This window comes from Rousettus aegyptiacus, unplaced genomic scaffold, assembly GCF_014176215.1.
Source record: "Rousettus aegyptiacus isolate mRouAeg1 unplaced genomic scaffold, mRouAeg1.p scaffold_m13_p_14, whole genome shotgun sequence".
NCBI classification, from domain to species: domain Eukaryota; kingdom Metazoa; phylum Chordata; class Mammalia; order Chiroptera; family Pteropodidae; genus Rousettus; species Rousettus aegyptiacus.
In genome coordinates, this window is record NW_023416289.1 from 33,195,932 (window position 1) to 33,217,601 (window position 21,670).

Consider the following 21,670-nt stretch of genomic DNA (forward strand, 5'->3'; position numbering starts at 1 on the left):
GATTGTTTTATCATTTTATTTCATTTTATCTTTTCAGGAGATACTGAGGAGAGACCCTCTTGGGAGGTGCGGAGGGGAGATATCCACAGAGAGGAGGCCATGGGAGCCCTAGGAATCTGTGTCAGGAGTGAGGTCAAGGCTGGGTCTGTCTCCGAGTTGGCGTCCACCTTGTAGCTCGGCCATGATCTCTTCCAACAGATCCATCCTGGGGAGGAGAGGGGTAGGGATGGACAGAAGGTGCCCTCAGGAATGAGAAAGGGGCTCAGGGGCCCTCCCACTAAGGCCCATTTCTCACTTCTGCATACTGGAGAAGGGATCTCCTCTGATCAGCTCAGGGCTGGTCACCTGCAGGGATAAAAGCTAGAGCTGCTACCTGGTGGCCATGAAGCTCAGATGGACCAGGGTGGAGGCGGGGCAGGAGATGGGCTCAGGGTCTTTTGCTTCACCTGCCCCAGTGGCCTTTCCTACCAGCAGCCTCCCAGGGTATGGGAAGCCTCCCTGCGGGTCAGCAGGCATGGGGTGGGCTCCCAGGGCTAGGGGTCCAGCAGGGCAGCCCTGTGTGTATGGCGCCTAAGGCCTTGCAGTGCTGGGATCTTGGCTGAGAACTTCCTCTCAAGCTGCTCTACAGAGCCCTGGCTCCCCAGCGGAGAGCCTGAGTCCAAAAGGCTGGAGTGTAGGGCAAGGCCCTGGGGGAAGCAGGGTTGGTCAAGAGTCACAGGTCGTTGAGGGGACAGTTGGTCCTGTGGGGGTCCCTGGTCAAAGAAGAGACAGCCAGGGAAATTGGGGCTGGTGACAATGCGGGGGAGGGGTCACAGGTTAGGGATTGGATGGTCGGTCGCACATACTGTTGAGCTGGGTTCCGGGCAGTGCTGCAAGCTGACCCTGGTTGTGGGGCTGTGGCCTGGGCAGGAGCCAGGGCTGGCACTGGGACTGCTGCTTAGAGTCAAACTGCTACCTGAGTCCCAGGCTATGTCCGTCTGGACTCTGCTGTGGCCCATGACCTGCGGAGTCTCCAGGACCTGCAGAGAGCAGTGGCAGAGAGCTGTGTGGTTGGTCCAGGTGTCCCACAACTCCCTTCGCCCTCCACATCCCCGCCCTGGCTCCTACCTGGGATTGGAAGGGGCCCAGGGACCTCATGGGGGACGGAGGCCTGGGTGTGGTCTTGGCTTGAGAAGCTACCTCATAGTACAGTGTCTCTGGAGGGACAAACCATTTGGTTAGAATGGGAGGGTACAGCTGAGTTGTGCCCAGCACTGGCCACCACCCCTCCTTGCCCTCTAACCTGGTGGGGAACTGTGGGGAGCCGAGTCCTGTGGAAAGGAGATTGGATGTGGGCCCTGTCTGAGATTCCATGACTACCACTCACCCCTGCTAACCTGTCGTGTACCTGAGCCATGGCCTCCCGTAGCAGGTATCGGGTATTCTGCAGGCTGCCCCAGCGGTCAGCAGGCCCTCGGCCCAGTCCAGCCCGAACCAAGGCCTGGTAAGGGGTTGGCACCAGGGGATTCAGGGCTGGGCTCTCACCTGCCTCCAGTTTAGCCTTTACCTCAGGCCCCTCTTTTCCAGCCCAGGGCAGCTCTCCTGTGAGGAAGCGTGATTGGAAAACCCAAATGGGGGTGAGGGGTGCCTCACTGGGGCAAGGTATAGGGTCGCTCACTGACCGGTGAAGACCTCCTGGGCCAGGATGCAGAAGCTATAGAGGTCTGAGGTGGTAGCAGGCATATCACCGCAGATGAGCTCAAGTGGCAGCCATGGGTACAATTCGGGAGGCGGGGGCAGCCCTGGGCCTGGCCTTCCCCAGGGGTAGTAGCCCTGCTGAGGCCTGTGGAAGCCAAGGGGCCTGGTGAGTCATTGGCTGCTCAACAAGAACACTGGGCAGGCAGGTGAGATGCACTCACCTGGGCCGCAGCCAGCGATGGTGCAGTGGGCGCCCATGCTCCAGGCTGCCCACCTTGGCCAGGCCTGGCCGCACCAGCTGCACAGCATGCGAGCTGAGGCCACCATGAGCATGCCAGCGGGCCTGCAGGAACAGCAAGGCCTCTAGCACCTGCAGCAACAGGCAGCCAGGCTGCAGGCCTGGCACAGTGCGGGGCCGCCCCTTGCTCGGTCCCTGGGGGTGCAGCACCGCATGCAGGGAGCCTAGCCACACAGGCTCAAAGAGAAGGCGCAGCTCTGACAGGTCCGCCGAGGGGCTCAGTGCCATCAGAAGCAACAGGTTGGGGTGGTGCAGGGTGCTGGGTGGGAAGAAAGCATGCCACTCACAAGGAGACCCTGACCTGTATGGAGTAGGAGCTACTCCTGGAAACAGGTCACTATGTACCAGGGGCTGCTGATCTACACCAGCTACTGGGCAAGAGAGAAACTGAGACCCCAGGTCATACAGCTTGGCCATCAGAGAGCCAGTACCCACTGTGTACCCTGTTCGTGGTACCCCGCTCCCAACACACACACATACACCTCTCTGCAGCCTATAAGACACAGCACACAGAACTGGGTACCCGCTTTCCAGTGGGGGAGATGGTCACTCCAGTAGGAGGGCTCCATGCCACGTGCTGGCCCAGAGGTGAAGACTCAGTAACTGTGGCCATTGCCACACTCCCTGGTCTTCTGTTTATGAACACTTGAGTAAGCAGAGTGGGCAGGAGACTGGTCTGTGGGACTGGGCTGGCCTGGGGAGAAGGCTGAGGGTGGTGTACCTGCAATGCTGAAGGTCAGCCAACAGCACATCAGGCTGGGTTCCAGGGGCCTTCAGCTGCCGCACGGTCACTGAGTGGCCCCTCCACAGAAGGCTGGAGATTGGGGGAGGAGGGGAGTATGCATCTGAGACAAGGGGATTTTCCTTGTGAGGGGAGTGGGAGAGCTGGACTCTCTCCGGAGCTGTGCTGGACAATCAGGCAATGGCGGGGGGGCTGTCTCTCACTTGACCATAACTGTATGGGAGCTGCTCTCGTAGGTGCAGTCAGGCATGCCCTGGGTTGGCAGCAGCTCCTTGGGGTCCACGAGTGGTATGCCTGTTACCAGCCCCAGTGTCCACAGGCTGCTCATCTGGGGATGGGGAGCGGGGCTATGAGGCATGAAGAGGACAGGTGATCCCTGCTCCCCCAACCTCTCCCACTTACCTGGCCAAACCCCAAGGCTGGGATTTGTGGGGGTCTCCTGATCTTCGCTGGCTTTGGTGCCCTAGGATAAAGGGCAGTCCAAGAGTAAGTCTGAGGTAGTCGGGAGTGGTGGATGGGCGGGTTTCACATTGTGGACAGTTACCTGTCCGCCTGCACCAGCCGCAGCAAGGACAGGTAGCCACACGGGCTATGTCCAGAGCCGGCCTGCAATTGGCCCAGGGATGCAATGGGTGCCAACTCACCACTGTGCACTAGTGCTGATATATGGGTACGGCAGAGTTGTAACAGCTCTAGCACCTGGATAGGGGGCATGTGGGGTGAGGTAGGGTAGGGGTGCTGGCCCTGATGCCCCACTCCACCTAGGCCACTGCTCACCTCCTGGCTCTGCTTAGTACCACCTTGCTCTGCCCAGTCCCGAGGTGTGCGACCCTGCTGGTCATGCAGACGCAGGTCACCTCCCGCCTGCAGCAGATACAACATCACCAGGCGGCGGCCCGAGAAGGCACCTGCGTGCACAGGTGTGCTGCCATCGAGGCAGCGGCTACAGCAGTACAATAAAGACAGGAATAGATTAGAAAAGGGATGGGACAGGGATAAAGGGTAACAGGAAAGGAACATTGAAGGATGAAAGGAGTCACTGGGAGGTAAGTAGGAAAGGTTAGGGGAGTAGGGGGCATCCCTGTCCTCTTCATGAACATGGGAAGTAGATACCAGGATAAGAGGGATTGCTTGGGGACAAGGTGGGGTCTTTGAGAGGATGACAGGATCATTGTGAGCACCATGAGAGGCACCAGGAGACTGGGAATAGTCACTGAAGGACAAGTATTCACTCGAGAGGACAAGAGGGGTTACTGGGGATAGGAGGGTCATCAGGGGATGAGAGGAGTTTGCGAGGGCAAGAGGCCTCTGGGGAAGAGAGCTCTGGTTCTCTGGGGCTCAGACTCAGGCCCCTGGGAGTGTGAGGGCATCACCACCTGTCCACTCACTGGTTGGGGTTGGCGCCAAAGGCCAGCAGGAGCTGCACAGCAGAGCTATGGCCCAGCAACGCTGAGAGAAAGAGCCCCGTCTGCCCAACAGAGTTCTCACCATCTACCTGGACAACTGAGAGGCAGCGAGGCTTAGGACCATCCTTGCCCTTTACTCCAGGCACCACCTTTGCCAACTCCCAGCCCCCACAGTCCCTCCTTGAAGGGGTGACACTTGACCCCAGTTTCCATCCCTATGTCCTGGAACTGCCATCCTACAGCTTCTGGGTACTCTGCCTTAGAATCCATCTCAATGCAGCGCTCACCATTAAGTCCAGAGAGCTGGAACAAGGGGTGACATTTACCCGCCGTTTCCATCCCAGGGGTGTCAAAAACACAAAAAAACAAATAAACAAAAAAACAAAACAAAACAAAACAGACTTTGTGGGGACTTGAGCTTACAGGAGCCTTGTGCACTGCCCAGGGCAGGTAGCCTCCACCCAGCTCTAATTCAGTGTATGTACAGGTCCCATTCAATTTTTTAAGGAAAGCAAACTCTCTGGATTTTATCGGAAAATATCTCAAGCTTATTTTTCAACACTGCATCTAAGAGCAGAATCCAAGTAGCAACCTCTTCTGTACCTGACTCCATGCCCTTGGCAATTCTCTCTCTCCATCACACTGCTCAGCTCAACCCTCCCAAAACCTTATCTCTGCACCCATCATGCCCCAAGGTCTATTTCTCTGCATCCAACATCCCTGATCTCCTCTTCCTCCAGGCTCTATCCCATATCATCAGGAAGAGCAAATTCATGGCATCCTTGTTCTTGTACTCCTATGTCCTTGGCAGATGTGGCTAATCAATCAAGCACTTTGTCCAAATCACAAAACCCCTCCAAATGAGGTCCCTCAAAGCTCTAAATATCACACTCGCTGGCTCTTATTTTAAACTTAGCAGCCACCATATTTTGCAATGACATTCTAACTAGTTCTCTGCATTTGTCTTGAATGATACTTGAAGAGGGATCTTCTTAAAATGCAAATTATTTCTTGATATGGATTATTATTCACAATGATAAGCATTTCGTTTCATTTCATGTAGAGATACTTTTATACAAGTTGTTCTATAATCATGAGTTTCCAGAACCAGAAAATGAAATTATATATCAATTCCATTTGTGATTATATGTATAAAACCCCTAAATAAAGTAAAAGAGGCAACCCAATCAATTTATTCCTGGAAAGCAAGGGTGATTCCACAAAAGGAAATCTGTCAGTGTAATAAAACACATTCATAGATTAAAGGACAAAAATCATGTAGATACAGAAAAGATAATTGATAAAATTCAACATCTATTTGTGATTAAGGAAAAAAACCTCAGAAAACTAGGAATAGATGGGAATTTCCTTATTTGATAAAAATTATAAACCAAAACCAAAGAGCAAACATGATACTTAATGCAGAAACATAGGACTCATTTCCTTAAATATCAAAAACAAGGAAAGAGTTGCCCATTGACAAGAAGGTTTGAAAGTTCTGGCCAACGCTTTATGATAAAAAAAAAAATGTGTGAAAGAGAAATAAATGAATAAATTAATGAACAAATAAATTAATAAGTGATAAGTATATTAATAAATTAGAATTTAAAGATTAAAGGGCTGAGACCAAACTTTCACCATCTGCAGATAACAAAAAAGGAAGAGTCAACAATTACAACTATTAATCAAGTTCAGAAAGCAGCCAGATGTACAATTAATTTACAAAAATCAATGAGAAACAAATTGTAAATTGGGTAATATTAATTTCCTGCCTACAACTCCAATGGTTTCCCATCACATACAGGACAAAATCCAACGAAATTCATATTCCTTTTGAGGCCCTTTCCTGTCCCTGAGTCCCCTTGCTCCCTGGGGCTATTTACACATACCCCGTTTGTTTTAACTTCAGGGCCTTTACACTGGCTATTCCATCTTTCTGAAATGCTCTTCCCTCAGCTTTTTGCATGACTGGCTCTTATACTGTGATACTCAAGTATCACGCCACCAGAAAGGCCATCCCTTCCAGTGTGTCTACTTCATTCTCATCACTCTCTTAATTCTCATAATAGATTCAATTCATAATGAGCCAGAAGGTGATGTTTAGCCCTAAACCCCTAATACAGACAACAGAGCCTGGTGCACAGTGGGTGCCTGGTATAAAATTGCTGACTGGACAATTGAAGTTGCACCCTCCATACTGCCCCTTGATCTTGCCCTCACAGGCAATTCCAACAGCCAAACCCTTACCTTTCCTAAGAAGCCGGACAAGGCCCCAGCCTGGGCCCCCAGCCACAGCCAGGCGATGTAAACGGCCCACCTGGGCTTTTGGATCCCCAACAGAGCCCAGCTCCACAGGTAAGTGAGAGCGCAGGGAGGGCATCGTGGGCTCCAGACTCAGTCAGCTCCTGGACAGGGATCAGCCAGGGGGTCTCATGAGGGAAAGAGGAGAAGACTGGACCCTCTGGGAGCAATAAAGACAGAGCTGTCTGGGAGTCCTAGAGTGCAGTCTGAAAGGAAAGGGGTTTGGGGTGGGGGTCTGATTTGGAAGGAAGTGTCTGAATGAGAATAGGGGTAGGCTCTGGAAAAGCTACATACCAGAAGATCAGGAGTCTACAGGAGTCTGCGAACTGAAAGGGCTCTAAGGAAATCTGAGGGCTGGGCACCCTCTGGAGGAGAGGTGTAAGGGTTTCAGGGGTAGGATCTGAGCCCGGAAAAGGAGTCTGGGGGCTTGGCAAGAGGGTCTGAATATAACCTATGGGTTGAAGGAAGGGGAGCCTGAGGGTTAGAATCTGAGAGGGTGTGGAGTCTATGGGCTGTGAGAAGGGGCCCAAGAGTGGAGGTCAGTCCCAGGACAGGGTCTGTGGGTTATGAGAGGGTCTGAAGGTTGGCTCGCGGAGTGAGGTTTAGGGAAGTGTCTCTACGCTGGGGTAGGGTCTACAGGATAAGGGAAGGGACCGAGGGAAGGAAGAGTTCTGAGGACTGTGTCGTGGGCGGGAGGAAGGAAGGGTCGGAAAAGAGCCTGGCGCTCATAAAAGGGTGGGGCCTGCGGCGTTGAAAGTGGGGAGAGGAAGGAGGTGGTCTGAGGGCGGGGTATGCGGGCTAGGGGCGGGGTCTGGTGGAGAGCTGAGGACCCAGTAAGATCTAAGAAGCTTCTGGAGCCCAGATCCCAGTCCAGGAGGCTTAGCATCTACCGTTGGGCTCCGACAGGGATCACCACGTGACCTTGGAGCACTAGCTCTGGCGATCTGGGTGGGTATTCTAGGCGCAGGCGCATCAATGGCCTCCTGCCACGTGTGAGCTTGCGCTGTAGGCTCTGAGAGGCACCACAGCTATGCCCTGAGGTGACCAGAGAGAAGAGACAGCAATGTCCACACCAAAGCTGTCAGCTATGCCCTACATGTCACCCCTTCTATTTTCCCCATTCCAAGACTTGTTAGGGGTGGCTGGTCCTTCGTGATCCCTGGGCTTGGCTGTTTTCTTCGGTGTTTCTCTTCCACCTCCACGGGCTTTTCCCTCTGTCCTTGCCTCAGCCTCTCCTCTTTGCCCTAGATCTGGATCCCCACAGTGTCCTGGACACCTCCTCCTGGATGTCCCCTGGGATCCCCATACTTACCAGATCCCACACTTGCCTCAATATCTCACCAAAAATGCATTTCCTCCTGGATTCTTGTCTCAGGGTTGGCGCTACTGTCTTCTCTTCAAGCCAGAGCCCTGGGCCTTGAGCTAAAAGTCTTCCTCCCATACAGCCTATCAGCCCCATGTCCCACTCAGCCTCCTGATTGTCCTTTATGTCAGCCCCCTCTTCCTTTCCCCACAGCTCCTCCCTTCGAGGATTTCCTACTCCAGCTTTCCCTGGGCTCCCAGCCTGTCTCCCCACTCTTGTCCACCCACCACATGGCAGCCAGGAGGATCGTCCTAAAACCAAACCTGACTCTCTCTCTCCTGCTTGAAACCTTCCTGACTTCCCAGTGTCCTTGACACATGACCCAAGTTCTGCAGTCTGGCATCTAAAACTGCACCATCTGGCCCTGCACATCGTCCATCCTTGTCTTCCCAACCCCGGGTCTGTTTCACACTTCTCTGTTTATGCACATGCCCTTGCTTTTGAAGGTTCTTCTCAATATTTACTTGGTTTCTTATGAATTCTCTGGAAAGTCCTCTTAATTACAAGGTGCCTCCTCTGGCCTTCCACAGCCTCCAGCTTTCCTCAATATTGCCCTAATTCTCTGCCTCAGCGTCCCCTATCATAGCCCAGACCACTCTGGGCTGTCACTGTCTGAAGAAAATGAGCCTAATGAGGTCAGGCCATAAGTTGTCTTGGTCACTGTTGTGTCCTCAGCATCGTTCAGCTCAGAGTCTAGCTCAGAAGAGGCCTCAGAAAATTATTAAACGAGAGTGACTTGCCTCTTTCAGGCATCTCTTCCTGCCCGTGTTGCCTTAGCCCAACCTCTTGACTTCAGTGCCTCAGTGTCTGTTCTTCGCCTGGGCATCCACCGAAGTGAAGAAAGTGCTCTCATCAGCCACTGACTAGTTGAGTAGAACCCAGACTCATTGCAGGATAGACTGCTTCAGTGTCAGGGGGAGGCTTCATTAGTCTTTGATCAATGCCCTCGTTATGCTCTAAGGTTATCTAAAGGTCTCTTTTGAGATGCAGAGCACCTTAGCTGAGCTGGCTGAGGTCAAGATTAGCCCTTCCCCAAGGAGGTGGCTTCAATGCAAAGCAGCAGCTTGGACAGTAACTCAGGACCTTTATTGACCACATAACTCCTGGGGGTGCTAAAAGGGTACCCTCAGGCCCTACCCAGCAGCCTCCTCCAAAGTTCTTGGCTGAGCAGCTCCCGTTCCCTGCGGGCACCCTGCAGCACACTCCGGTTCTCCTGGGCCCTCCGAATCAGGTAGGGGATCACCTCCTCCAGAGAGCCGTAGGGGATGGACTTATACACGGCATAGCCCGCCTGCCCTGCAGGGAGAGTCTTGGCAGGGTGTGGGCTCATGCTTGGGGAGAGGTTCCCCCAGGCTCCATGGGAACTGACTTCCAGTTTTGAAATGTGGCAGACTAGGTGAGTTGGACAAAATTTCCCACTGGAAAAAAACCTAAAAGTTCTGGAGTAAACATTTAAAAATTTTTAAACTTATTAAAATGCTGCCAAGAGAATAAAGAATTTACTAATCCAAGAATTAAGAGACAGTGAGAACCAGAGAGAGAAGACATGCACAGGAAGCATTTCTGCCCTGAAAGTAAAATTGAGCCGCTATTTGATGACTACATAGAGTTGAGGGGGTACAGAAATCCAGGCCCAAAGCCTGCCCAGGGTGAGAGGTGTAAAGGAGAACTTCCCCACATTAAGCTGGAACACATAAGTGTATACCCTCAAAGTAAGACTTCATAAGAAGTCATCTCTTCCACCTCTCCCACTCCCAGGGGATGGCCTTGACCATGAGTCGAGCAGGGAAGAAAACAGAGAAATCCATCTCTGAGAGGTTGTGAGTGTGTGTTGGTCGTCTCACATATTTGCAGCCTGAATTTGCATCCCTGGGATGCTTCAAGGAACCTCAAGCTGTGAATTTAAGATACAATGGTTTTGTACCCTCTTAGCATCTGGCAGAAGAAAACATAAATCTTCTGGTCTCAGGCCCTGGGGAGCAACACAGTGAAGATGACCATGTACACAGGAAACAAGACACCATGATCCAGAACCAGCAAACACAACAAAGAACAGGTACAGAGACACAGGCCTGCAAGGTCTTTAAACATTGGAACAACAGATCTATCTGGAAGGGTCTGGAGACCGAGCCATCTGCAGGCGCTAGATAGGAGCCTGGCCAGGCATTGGCTGAGAATGGGAAAAGGAATCTGGTGGAGAGGGAATGAGGACTGGGGCTGGGCGGGGCATGGTGGCGGTGGTAGGGAATGAGCCATTTACATACCCAATGCCAGGGAGACATGGTCACACATCCCCAGAAGTTGTCCAAAACAGACAGGCCCATCCAGAGGAATGCCCAGCTCCCACATGCTACAGAAAAAGCCACATCATCAATCCACATAGTGGCTAGATCCAGAACTGAAAGTCAGCCATTGTACACTCAATGGCTGTTCCAGTTATTTAAATATTGGATAACTTTTAAACTTGATAAATAATAACTGCTCGGAAGCCCCTAAAAGCTCCGCAGTGAGTCCCAATTCCTTCCCTGGAACCCTCGGACCTCTCCATGCCCTAGCAAATAACGAGTGATGCCTTGTTCACCCGGGGCATACAGGACTTACAGGTATAGCGGGGGTTAAATATTTTTAATACCCTTCCCAGAATCCCTTTGAACTTACTGTCCCCACACTGTTCCTCCCCTTGTTTCATGTCCACCACCCTCTGCCCATCCTTGGCATGTGAGCAAGGGAAAGGAAGCTCCCCTCATACCGCTTGGTTGCCTGGCAAACAGTTTTCTCATTGTGAGAAGCCACCATAAGTTGGCATGCAGGGCCACGGTGGGACACGTGGGTCAGCATCAGCTCCAAACAGCGGCTATAACTGAGGAGAGATGTTCCATTCAGATATGGCACCTGTGAGTGAGAGTCAGGCCCCAGGGACTGGGCATTTTGGTTCTTGGGAGGTGTGGTGGCTAAGGGCAAGGACCCTGGAGTCAGAAAATACCTCCTTCCACCTGGACCAGCTAGCTTCAAGGGCCATCCCTTCTCCTTTCTCTCTTGTAACATTTAACAGCGATGTGAGGATGGAATGAGATGAAGGTGTACATAAAGCCTTTGGTACAATGGCAGTTTCACAACGAAGGTCCACATCACACACACAAAATAACATTTACCAAAGGTCATTCACTTGCAGCATTGTCTATGGAACATGATTAGCAACAACCCAAATGTCCATCAGTAGGGGACTGGCTAGGTGAACGATGGCACGCACAGGATAGCAGAGTGCCATGCAGCTGTAAAAAGACCAAGGACACTCTAGGCACTGATATGGCAAAGTAAAAAGACCGGCAAATGCTTTCCAAGCTTGCTGTAGGCTGGGTGCCACCTAATGGCCTTCACGTACTATGCTGGTTATTCTCCATTGCCCTCCAGATGTGTTTTCGGCTCTTCTCGGTCCCTCAGAAAGTTTTTACATCCTGTAATCCCCATGGAGTCATGGGCAGGAGATCAGAAGGTAGGAGAGAGAGCGCGGGGGTTTCACCTCTTAGCCCCCTCTCTGGCCCACTCCCACTGTCCCACACCTTGTGTGTGGCCACACCTCCTCCAGCGTGGCCACTTTATCTCATCTATAGAACAAGGGTCGTAATAGCCTCCCACTTGTGTGGGTTCCAGGTGCTTCAGCATTCCCTGTGGGTTTCCCGAACCTTGCCCACACTCCATAAATTTGGTCCCTTCACTAATTCTCCTTTAGTCTGTATAGAATTATTTCCTCTGGGACGCTGCCTGACACACATATATTCACTCATGTCACTCTCAAATCAACACTGTGAGGTAGATGTTCTGGTTATCCCCGTTTTACAGAGGGGGAGATCGAAGGTGAAAGAGGTTAAGATTCTGGTCACTGGGTCACACAGCTAGAAGTGACCAAGCTGGGATTTGAACCCAGGTTATCTGATACCCCAGGGGCTAGACTCATTATCACTAGACTATTCTGCCTTTAAGATATGCAGTTGAGTGAAAAGGCAAGGAACAGTGTGGAGACGTGATGCCTTTTGCACATACACACACAAAAATCTTTGTGTATGTGCATAAAGGAACTCAAGAAATACATATAATGAAAAGGGTTACCTGTGGGGCCAGGGAGACTCCATAATTAGATAGGGATTTGGGTCAAAATGAGATATATACATTTTCATCTAATTTTGATGTTCAAATCCCATGAATTTATTACTTATTTAAAATCTATATTAAAACATGAATGGTACTGAGCCATTCATGTGCAGAAATGGGATGTGCGGAAATGGGAACCCTCATACAGTGCTAATGTGAATGTAAAATGGTGCAGCCATTGTGGAAAACCACCTGGCAGGTCCTCAAAAGGTTAAACATGGAGTTACCACATGACCCAGTGATTCTACTCCCCGAGGATTGGACTTGTGGGAGAATTGAAAATGCACGTATGTTTACTTGATCAGCAGTCTCCTTCTTGGGCTCCCTCCTCCTGCCTTTCTACCCCCCTTTCCAGTTGTTTTCCATGTGCAGCCAGAGGGAGCCTATTTAAATGTGTACATGAATGTTCACAGCAGCACTATTTACAACAACCAAAAAGTGGAAACAATCCAAATGTCTGTCAGCTGATGAATGGATAAGTGAACTGTAGTCCATACACATAATGGAATGTTACTTAGCCATAAAAAAGAATGAAGCTTTGACACATACTGTAATATAGTTGAACACTGAAAACATTATGCTGAGTAAAAGAAGCCAGATACAAAGGCCACATATTATATTCATTTGCATAAAATGCCCAGAATAAGCAAATTGACAGAGACAAAAAGATTAGTGGTTGCCAGGGGCTGAGGGGAGGAGGGAATGGGGAGTGACTGCTAATGGGTTTCTTTTTGAGGTGACAAAATATTTTAGAATTAAATAGTGGTGATGATTGTACAACCCTGTGAATATACTAAAATTCACTGAATTGTACACTTTTAAATGGTGAATTTTTATGGTATGTGAATTATATGGTACCTGCCTAGAAGCCCTCACTGCCTTTGGATGCAAGCCTAGGTTCCAATCATGGCTTGGCCACTTGCTCTGGAAGCTTGGTAAGTTCCTGTGGCTCTATAAACCTCTCCTTAATCCACTGTGAAATGAAGTCAGACTTTGTAAACTCCATGGGGCAGGACCTGGGGCCCTCCTTGGTGGCTGTCACCAGGGTCCAAAACAGATTCTAATCTAAATCAGGTGGTCAGCAAGTATGCATTGAAGAAATAAAGTCCTTCTTCCCAGAGCCATGGGTTGGGAGTCAAAGGAGTCTACCCACATCTTGCCCCCAGCACAGAGTGATCTGAGGTGAGTAAGAATGAGGGTCGACAGCCAGGCTGCCTGGACTCAAATCTTAGCCCTGCCACGTAATAGCTATGTGACCTGAGGTAAGTGATTTCACCTCTCAGCGCCTCAGTTTCATCCTCTTGTAATGGGGATGATAATAATAGTACCTATTATTTGTAGTTGTTTATTCATTCAGCAGATCTGTACTGACTAAGTACCACCATGTAACATATACAATTTTAAGCACTGAAGGTTCCGCAGTGAACAAATCAGAAACCCCTGGCCTCCTGGGAACCCACTCTAGTGGGGGAGTCAGACAATAAGCAGCTTAATACATAACTGTATAGAAACTCAGCTGCCGATGAATGCTAAAGAGAAAAATTAATCCAGGAAGAGAGTGGGTGAGCGGATGTTCTAGTTTTTGATAGCGAGTGCAGGGAAGGTCCCTTGAGAAGCTATCAATACACAAAGACCTGAGGAGGTGAGGGATTGAGCAGCTGCCTAGAAGAAGAATGTTTTAGGTAGCACAAGTAGGAAGTACAAAGGCCCTGGGGATCATCAAGGAGTGTGAGTGAGGGGAAGAGTGGAAGGAAAAGTGACAGAGGTGACAGCGACCAGATCCTGTAGGGCCTTGTGGGCCATCGTTAAGGATCTGTGGTTTACTGAGGGTGCAATGGGAGGATTTTGACTTGGGTATAAACAGGCTCCCCCTGGCTGCACAGACAGGGAAGGAGTAGAAGGTGAGGAGGAGGGAGCCCAAGGAGGAGCCTAAGGAGGAGCCTGCTGATCAGGTGGTAAGTGGCAGTGTCCTGGACCAGGGAGAGGGAGTAGACACACACAGGACGCTCAGCATCATGGGTAGTGAGCTCTAATTAAAGGTTGGATGTTATTCGCCTCAGAGTCTGGCCTGGCCCAGTCCTACCTCTGTCTGGTAGCCTCATAGTCAGGCTGAGTAGGATCTTTGGCCCCTTGGAGTAGGGCCATCTTTCTTTCCTTGTCCATATACGCCCCTCGTACCAATTTCACTCCAAAGGCCAGACCAGACCTGTCTGCAGCCTCAGCATCTCGCCTCAGCCGCTCGTATGTGTCCTGTCAGAGGACATGGGTACCTTCAGGTCAGGGTGCTGGGACCCCAGCTGGCAGCCCCCGGGAGCACACCACACACCTTCAGATAGGCCTGGTAAGTGTTCCACACCCAGGGCCCACCTTCCTTGGGGCTGTTCCAGCGCATTGCTAGGGCAGCCACTAGCAGAGACAGAGCAGGATTCAACGAGGTGTACTCGGCGTCCACCAGGAGCCTCACGTTCTGGGCCCGGGCATGCTGAGGGTGAGACAGGCTGTAGTCAGAGCTCCAGGGGTTCCCAACAGGTGCAGTGGAGCCAAGTCAAGGCAGAAGGCATTACCTGTGCCACCTGCTGCAAGCGTCTCAGAGAGGACTGGAGATGCTGATTTTGCTCGGCATTGAGGCAGGGGACCTGGAAGCCCTGGGGGAGGGCAGCAGGGGAGGCAAGAGAAGCTCAGGACTTTCTTCTAGGGCCTAAGTCTCCTCTCCCCCATTGCCAGGAAGGGGAAAAGGTTTAGAAATTGTTAGAAATCTGCACAGTTGCTGTATCATATATGTACTATTTGTCGAAGTATAACACAATGGTAAAGCCCAGAATCTGAGTTCGAATCCTGGTTCTATCAATTCCTGTGTGGTTTTGAGCAAGTTGTATAACCTCTCTAGGCCTCAACTTTCTCCTCTGTAAAATGGAGATGATAATAATAGCTACCTTATAAAGTTGTTGTCTGGATAAAAATGAATTAATATGTGAGACGTACCTGGACATAATCAGGATAGGACAATACTAGCACATAATAAGCACTCGATACATATTGTTATTATAATAATAGGTGACTGCATATACCATCTTGTATATTTAATTTCCACAGTGATTCTAGTAGACAGAAGTTATTCCAAGCTTCATTTTCCAATGAGAAAACTGAAGCTAGAGAGAGAAGCGACTTGGAATTGACCTATAGAAAGTGCTTAGAGCAGTGAGTAGTTCATAATAAGTACGTAAGTGTTTCCTCTTAGTCTCTTAGGACCTCAATTTCCTCATTAAATGTCAAAGGCCTCATTGCAGCCTGCAAAGCTTCCATCCGGTCTGGCTTCTCTGCTCTCACCTCCTCCCACTCTCTGCCTTACTCTCTGCCCTCCAACCGCACTGGCCTCCCTGCTATTGAACATGCCAGGTACCTTCCCGCCTCAGAGCCTTTGCTCTAACTGTTCCTTCCACCTGTAACACTCTTCCCCGGGAGGTCCACTTACCTCTCTTCCAGGTCTTTGTTCCAATGTCCCCTTCTCAATGAGGTTTTTCCTTGGTTTAAGTTTGCGACTTCCTATCCGGGACTCTCTTCCCCTTCCTCAACCTTATTTTCCCCTACGATGCTTATTTATACTTGTTACACACTGGCTTTGGTTTTCATTAGTGTCTCTTGCCCCTCCCTGACTAGCAAGTGAGTGCCTGGGGGGCAGGGAGTATGTCCTGGCCATCGTCTTCTCCGCCACCCCCCCCCCCCAGCACAGCACTTGGAATATGGCAGATGACTATCAAACATTTAGAAAATTCATAATGTGGAAATCATAACTGTCTCTAACTCACAGTCTTATTATGGGGATCCAAAGGATCAATGAGAGCTGCTGGTAACCAAGATGTCCAGCTGTGTTCAGATAACTTCTGGGAAGTTAAAGAAAGAGGAGCAGGTAGGACTTAAGTTTTATTCTATATAACAGGGTCAATATGGATGAAGCGGGACTAGGCTTGCTAATTGAACTCCCCCTGAGGACAGGTTGGTCTGAACATAGCACCCACCCCCATTTTGAGGGAGAAAACTGTCTCCAGGAGGAAGGAAGGGCTAGGGGCACCTTCCCAGCCACTTTTTCTCCAATCAGTGAATTGTCTCCCTTTGGCTTGGGGCATAGTCTTGGGGGGAGTTCTGGGGGTGTCAGCAGCTGGCAGAGCTCCTTATATATAATGGCCACCCTCATAGAGGGCCTATTCTGTGCTAGGTGCTATTTCAGGTACTCACCAAATTATTAACTCATGTACTCTTCACCACCCTCTGAAGTAGAGACTATTACCACCCCCATTTTACAGAGGGGGAAACTGAGGCACAGGGAGGTTGAAATCGCTTGTCTAAAGTCACACAACTAACTAGACCTGGAATTTAAACTTCAGCTTCTCCAAAGCCTGGATTCTTGACCACCACTTTAAACAACCACTCACAGGCAGAGAGTAAATGTCCCCCTGGAACATGTAATGGTAGTCCCCTTTTCTCCAAGAGGAATACATACCAAGACCCCTGAGTGGATGCCTGAAACCACGGACAATAACTCGACACTATATATACTATGGTTTTTTTCTATGCATTCATGCCTTTTCTCTTAAAGGAAGCACTTTATGGCTTCTCTTTGGCATGGCATATCTGAATTGCCAGCATCTCTCCTCTTGTACTTTGGGGCCATTGTTAAGTAAAATAAGGGTTACCTGAACACAGGCAGAGCGATACTGCAACAGTCGATCTGATAACTGAGAAGGCTACCAAGCAGCTAAACCGGTGGGTAGCACATACAGCGTGGACATGCTGGACCAAGGGATGAAACTCATTCCAGCGGGTCAGAGTGGGACAGTGTGAGATTTCAAGTTACTCAGAATGGTGCACAATTTAAAACTTATGAATTGTTTATCTCCAAACTGTTCCATTTAATAGTTTCAGACCACAGTTGATTCCAGGTAACTGGAACTGGAAAGTAAAACCTCAGACAAGGGGGGACTACTATAAGAAACACTTAGGACAGTGACTGGCACGTTGTGATAAGTTCTCCACTATTAATTTATTGTTTAAAAATCACTTGCTTCATTCATTCACTCATTCATTGATTTGACATAGATCTTGTCTAGGTGCCAGGGGTTGGGGATATGGAAGTGAACTGGAATCATGAATTGTGCTGTGGAAGCAGAGGATGTGGAGAGCAAGGATGGGTGGGGACTCAGATCTGAGATGAAGGGTGGTAGGGCTGCCTCTGAGATGGAGACAGGACGGGGAAGCAGGTCTGGGGAGACACTGAGGCCAGTGTGGGACCCAGCAGGTGTGGAGGACCTGGGAAATGCCCAAGAGGCTTAGGGGAAAGGCTAGGGCTTGAGGCAGAAACATGGGAATCATTAGTGCTGGCTGGGGAAACTGAGGCTGTAGGGGGTAGGTGAGAAAGCCCTTTGAAGGGAGTAAGGGATAAAAAGAGAGAGAGACAGGACTCCATATTTAAGACACAGGCAGAGAAAAACCTAACAAAAACCGAGAATGAGCCAGCAGCTATGGAAAAGGAAAACCAGGTGTGATAGCATTGGGGAAACCAAGGGAGGTATGTGACACAAGAAAGAGGACGGTCCCACTGTTCGTTGCCAAGTCAGATGCCAGCTGGGTGGGGGCTTTAATCCTTAAAGCTGCCCTGGGAAGGAGTTGGTAGCACTCTCTTCATGTGACTAAACTAAAACTGAAGAGATGAAACTCTTTAGATTCCAAAACTGATTCTCTGAAACACTAAATCCTGCTTCTATGTATTTTGTGACATATTTAAAAAATTATAGATTAAAAAAAAAACAAGATAAAAAAAAAACATCAGCATGCCCCTACAGAATTGTTTGGGATGGCGGAGACTTGGAGGCCATAAGGGTGTCCATTCCGGGGGAGGTAAACCACACACGTGGAAGCAGAAACTGCAAGCAATGGATTACCTGTTCACAAAGATGCTTGAATGGACCTTGTGATCTGAGTGTTTATTGGAAAAAGTAGGAATGAAATAGATAACATAACACTATTTTTGTACATCTTAAAACATACCCCCTCAGATTGACAGAGAAGGACACAAGGGAATTTTCTGCAGTGATGGAAATATTCTATATCTTGATAGGGATTTGAATTGCTCAGGTGTGTGAATATGTGGAAACTCATTGAATGGTACATTTACAATTTGTGCATTTCATCATATGGAAATTTTACCTGAAAAGAAATAAAGTACTGTAAATAATTATCAAGTTCTAATTAGCAATATGCATTCTGAAGCATTTGGAGGGAAGTGTACTGATGTTTGCAACTTACTTTGAAATGCATCAAAAAATAAGATGTATTGATGGATGGACAGAGCAATGGATAGAAGGACAGATATGATTTAAAGCAAGTATAGTTAAATGTTAACAGTGGCAGGTATGTGGGTGTTCACAGTAAAATTCTTTAAACTTTTCTGTATGCTTGAACATTTCCATAATGAACCATTGGAAAAATATGCCCCTAAGCAGTATACACTTGGCATAACGAAATCACAATAATAAAGAAATATACATTATACAGGATGAAGTGGGGCCAATGGCAGATAGTGTAGAAATAGGACATAGAAATAAAAAGGAATGAAGGAATGAATGGATGGATGGATGAATGAATGATTAAATTGAACCTCATTGGTCTAATCATAATTCCCAGCCATCCAGTACACATTAGCATAGCTGAGTAGATTGATAAAATATTGATATACTTTCTTCCTGTTGATAAAGAGCTTCTTTCTCAATCACTCTTCAGAGCTCCCAGCCCCCAGGCTCCTTCCCTAGAACCCTCAGATGACCCATAGTCTGTCCATTCCAATGATTCCCCAGGGCTATAGACACATTTATTCTGATTGTTCTGAGCCTAGAAAGTAGTGGTAGTTAAATAGTTTGAACATTCTATTTCCAGGCTTCTGCTACATACAAGTCCAGGGGAGTCTGCTCCCCTGACATTCCCCACCAACCATTCATTTCTCTCCCAGTCTGAGATCCTTACCCGGCCAGAGTCCATGGCTTCTGCCAGCCTCTCAGGGCTCAGCTCCAAGGGAGCTCCGGGCCTTCTGACCCACGAAGTTAGCTCCTTCTGGAATGGGGTGGTGGGTGGGGTGATGAGAGGGACCTTGTAGGCAGCCACACCCTCCTCCCACATGCCATCCATCCCTTACACAGAGCCGAGAGCTGGTCAGCGCCGTCACCTTCAGTTGCATGAGGATGTTCCCAGTTGGGCCAGGAGTCGCCAGGAGGCCTCGTGACAGGTCCACACACCGCAGCATCACACTGAGGTTCCCCTCATACCAGGCCTCACTGCCCAGCCAGAAGGCATCAGGTCCTGGCTGGGCAGTGAGGCCTGGGCAGCTAATCCTTTTCTGCCATCCTCCAGACCTCCCAGGGCCCTGGCCCCTGACTCATCCAGTCTTTTAAAACATTTCAATATAACCGCCCATGACAAGCATGTATAGACAATGATGGCCCATGAGGTGGCTGTGCTTACTCACCCAGTCTTGACAGCTGAGTCTGGCTCCTCCTCAATAGGCACTGCCAGCAGGGGCCGGAGGCCTTGAGTCTGGAGCTGTTGTACACAGCCCCTCACCTCCTCTGCCGTCTCACCAGCCACAAACTGCCCATAGACAGATGCTCGGAGAAGCGCGCCTGAGAGCCGGGAGCCCAGGAATCGCTGAGACCAGGCCTGGAGCTGGGGTGACAAGGAGTGAGAGCTCAAAACTGGACCTTGGGGAGCCCTTAGACAAAGCCCCAGGGTCACTGCTCACCACCAGGCCGTGGGTGACCAGAGGGGGCCAGGCACACAGCCGTAGCACTAGCAAAGCCCGTGTCAGTTCTCCTGTGCCCTTGAGGTGGAAGGCCGCACCATCAAAGCTCAGGGGCTGCCAGCCCCTAGCAGAGGGGCCAGCCTGGGAATAGAGCACTCGACAGGTCCAGAGCATCATGAATCCCTCACCACACCAAGTAAAGGGGCTTTGGAAGTAGCAGGGCTACCAGTGCCTCTTGCCTGGCCAGGGGCAGTGACTCATTAACCAGGCAGTTGCCAGGAAAAGGCAAATCTTTAGGATCACGGGCTCCTCGGAAGTCAGTTAATTATCAACTGATAAGGACAGAGTTCGGAATAACGGGGACAGGAAAGGACAACCGTCAGCATAACAGCTCATGAACATGTGCCAGTGGGTGCTAAGTGAGAGCAGGGCTCTGGCAGAAAGGACCTCTGGTTTCAAGGCAGTTTGACTTCGTGATCTTGGGTAAGTTATTTGACCTCTCTTGTTGCAATTGCTTCATCATAAAATGGGAGAAAGTGCAGTGTTATTGAATAAATTAGAAAATACCTATAACCTCTAACCCAGCTGTTCCATGCTAAGTATATATCCTAGAGAACTTGAACATGCGCTTCAGGGAATAGGTAGAGGAAGGAATGTTCATAGCAGCAATGTTTATAATAGCTCCAAATGGGAGTCACCTAACTATTCATTGACTGGAGAATGTATAAATACATTGTGGTATATTTATACAACAAAATACTATAAAGCAATGAAAAAAGAATAAATCATATGGACAAATCTCACAAATATAATGTTGAGTGAAAGAAGCCAGGCACCAAAGACATGCCGTATTATTCCATTCAATCAACTTGAAAGCAGGGAAATTAAATAAAGTAATAAAGTGTTGGGGATACATACGTACATGGATGGTCCAACTTTAAAGAAAAGGTGAGCAAGAAAATGATTATTACAAAAGCCAGAGAGGTGGTTACCTCAGGGGATGGGAGGAGTTGTCACTGAGTAGCAACTCATGAGAGTTTCTATGTTCTTTTTTTCTTAAATGATGATGATTCACAGTTGTTCACATAAGTATTTTTTAAAGCTATACATCTAGATTTTATACTCTTGAATGTAAAATACATATCACAATTAAAAGTAAAAAGTTAATCATGGGTTGAGGGATGAGAATAAAAAGTAATCATAGTATCAGTCTCACAAGGTTGTTATGAGGATCCAATGGGTTCAGGGGCACACACAGCCTGGTACACAGTATGGGCTCGGTAAGTACTGGCTGTGATCATTACATGCTGGGTATGCACAGTCTCATTTGTGTCTGTGCTCCTGGTGAGATATATACCATTAATTATCCTCATGTCTGGGGATCCTGAAAACCACCTCAGGTTTGCTGAGTCACTAGAGGGACTCAGAGCTCAGAAAAGCATTTTTTACTCATGGGTATGGTTTATTACACTGAAAGGATATAGATTGAAAATATCAAAGGGAAAAGGAGCATAGGGTCCAGGAGATGCCAGACAGAAGCATCCAGTTGTCCTTTCCCAGTAGAGTCAAGTAAAGAGCACTCAGTTCTCCCAGCAACAATGCATGACAACACATATAGTGTACTGAAGCCAGGGATGCTAATTACCATTGATTAGCACAGGACTTAATTTTTGCTGAATGAATGATTTAATGGTTTTTGTTTGTTTGTTTGTTTTGGCATTTGCTATGGACAAGGGATTTGGAGATTCCTTCATATGGCAATACAAGTGGATTATGGATGAGACCCACTTCTTGAGTCATTGTCATCTTGAGGCTACCAGAATCACCCCCTCAAAAAACTCATGATCTGGCAAAGGGTAGAATGGGACTGCCGGAGAGGTGGAGTCTCCCTGAGAGTGGTCGCTCATAATAGCGGATACTGGAATTGTCAAAATCAGACTATAAACTC

General features: G+C 49.0%; 1 protein-coding gene across 12 annotated transcripts; it reads right to left on the bottom strand.

Annotated features, from left to right (window-relative positions):
- Window positions 1-2: 2 nt before the first annotated feature.
- Window positions 3-19,984, bottom strand: PRODH2 (proline dehydrogenase 2). Of its 12 annotated transcripts, XM_036232154.1 has the most exons (14): window positions 10,052-10,129; window positions 3,495-3,660; window positions 3,262-3,416; window positions 3,120-3,180; window positions 2,921-3,045; window positions 2,697-2,789; window positions 1,899-2,234; window positions 1,662-1,822; window positions 1,388-1,581; window positions 1,283-1,310; window positions 1,108-1,196; window positions 846-1,019; window positions 296-345; window positions 3-205 (listed from the first exon to the last, which is right to left on the bottom strand). In XM_036232154.1, the coding sequence occupies exons 2-14, from the start codon at window positions 3,597-3,599 to the stop codon at window positions 109-111; spliced, it is 1,668 nt and encodes a 555-aa protein (XP_036088047.1). In that variant the 5' UTR covers window positions 3,600-3,660; window positions 10,052-10,129; the 3' UTR covers window positions 3-108. The 12 variants fall into 12 exon arrangements, with proteins under 12 accessions (XP_036088047.1, XP_036088042.1, XP_036088043.1 ...); XM_036232149.1 differs by having other exon boundaries at window positions 3,262-3,660; XM_036232150.1 differs by lacking the exon at window positions 10,052-10,129 and adding an exon at window positions 6,371-6,522 and having other exon boundaries at window positions 3,262-3,660.
- Between the last annotated feature and the right edge of the window lie 1,686 nt (window positions 19,985-21,670).

Excerpts from the sequence above, each read along its gene's own strand:
- PRODH2 (XM_036232149.1), bottom strand. The coding sequence starts at position 3,599 with ATGTTGTATCTGCTGCAGGCGGGAGGTGACCTGCGTCTGCATGACCAG. Across the intron at positions 3,181-3,261 it reads CGGCTGGTGCAGGCGGACAG|GGCACCAAAGCCAGCGAAGA; the intron begins GTAACTGTCCAC and ends CCTTTATCCTAG. Across the intron at positions 1,020-1,107 it reads TGGGCCCCTTCCAATCCCAG|GTCCTGGAGACTCCGCAGGT; the intron begins GTAGGAGCCAGG and ends TGCTCTCTGCAG.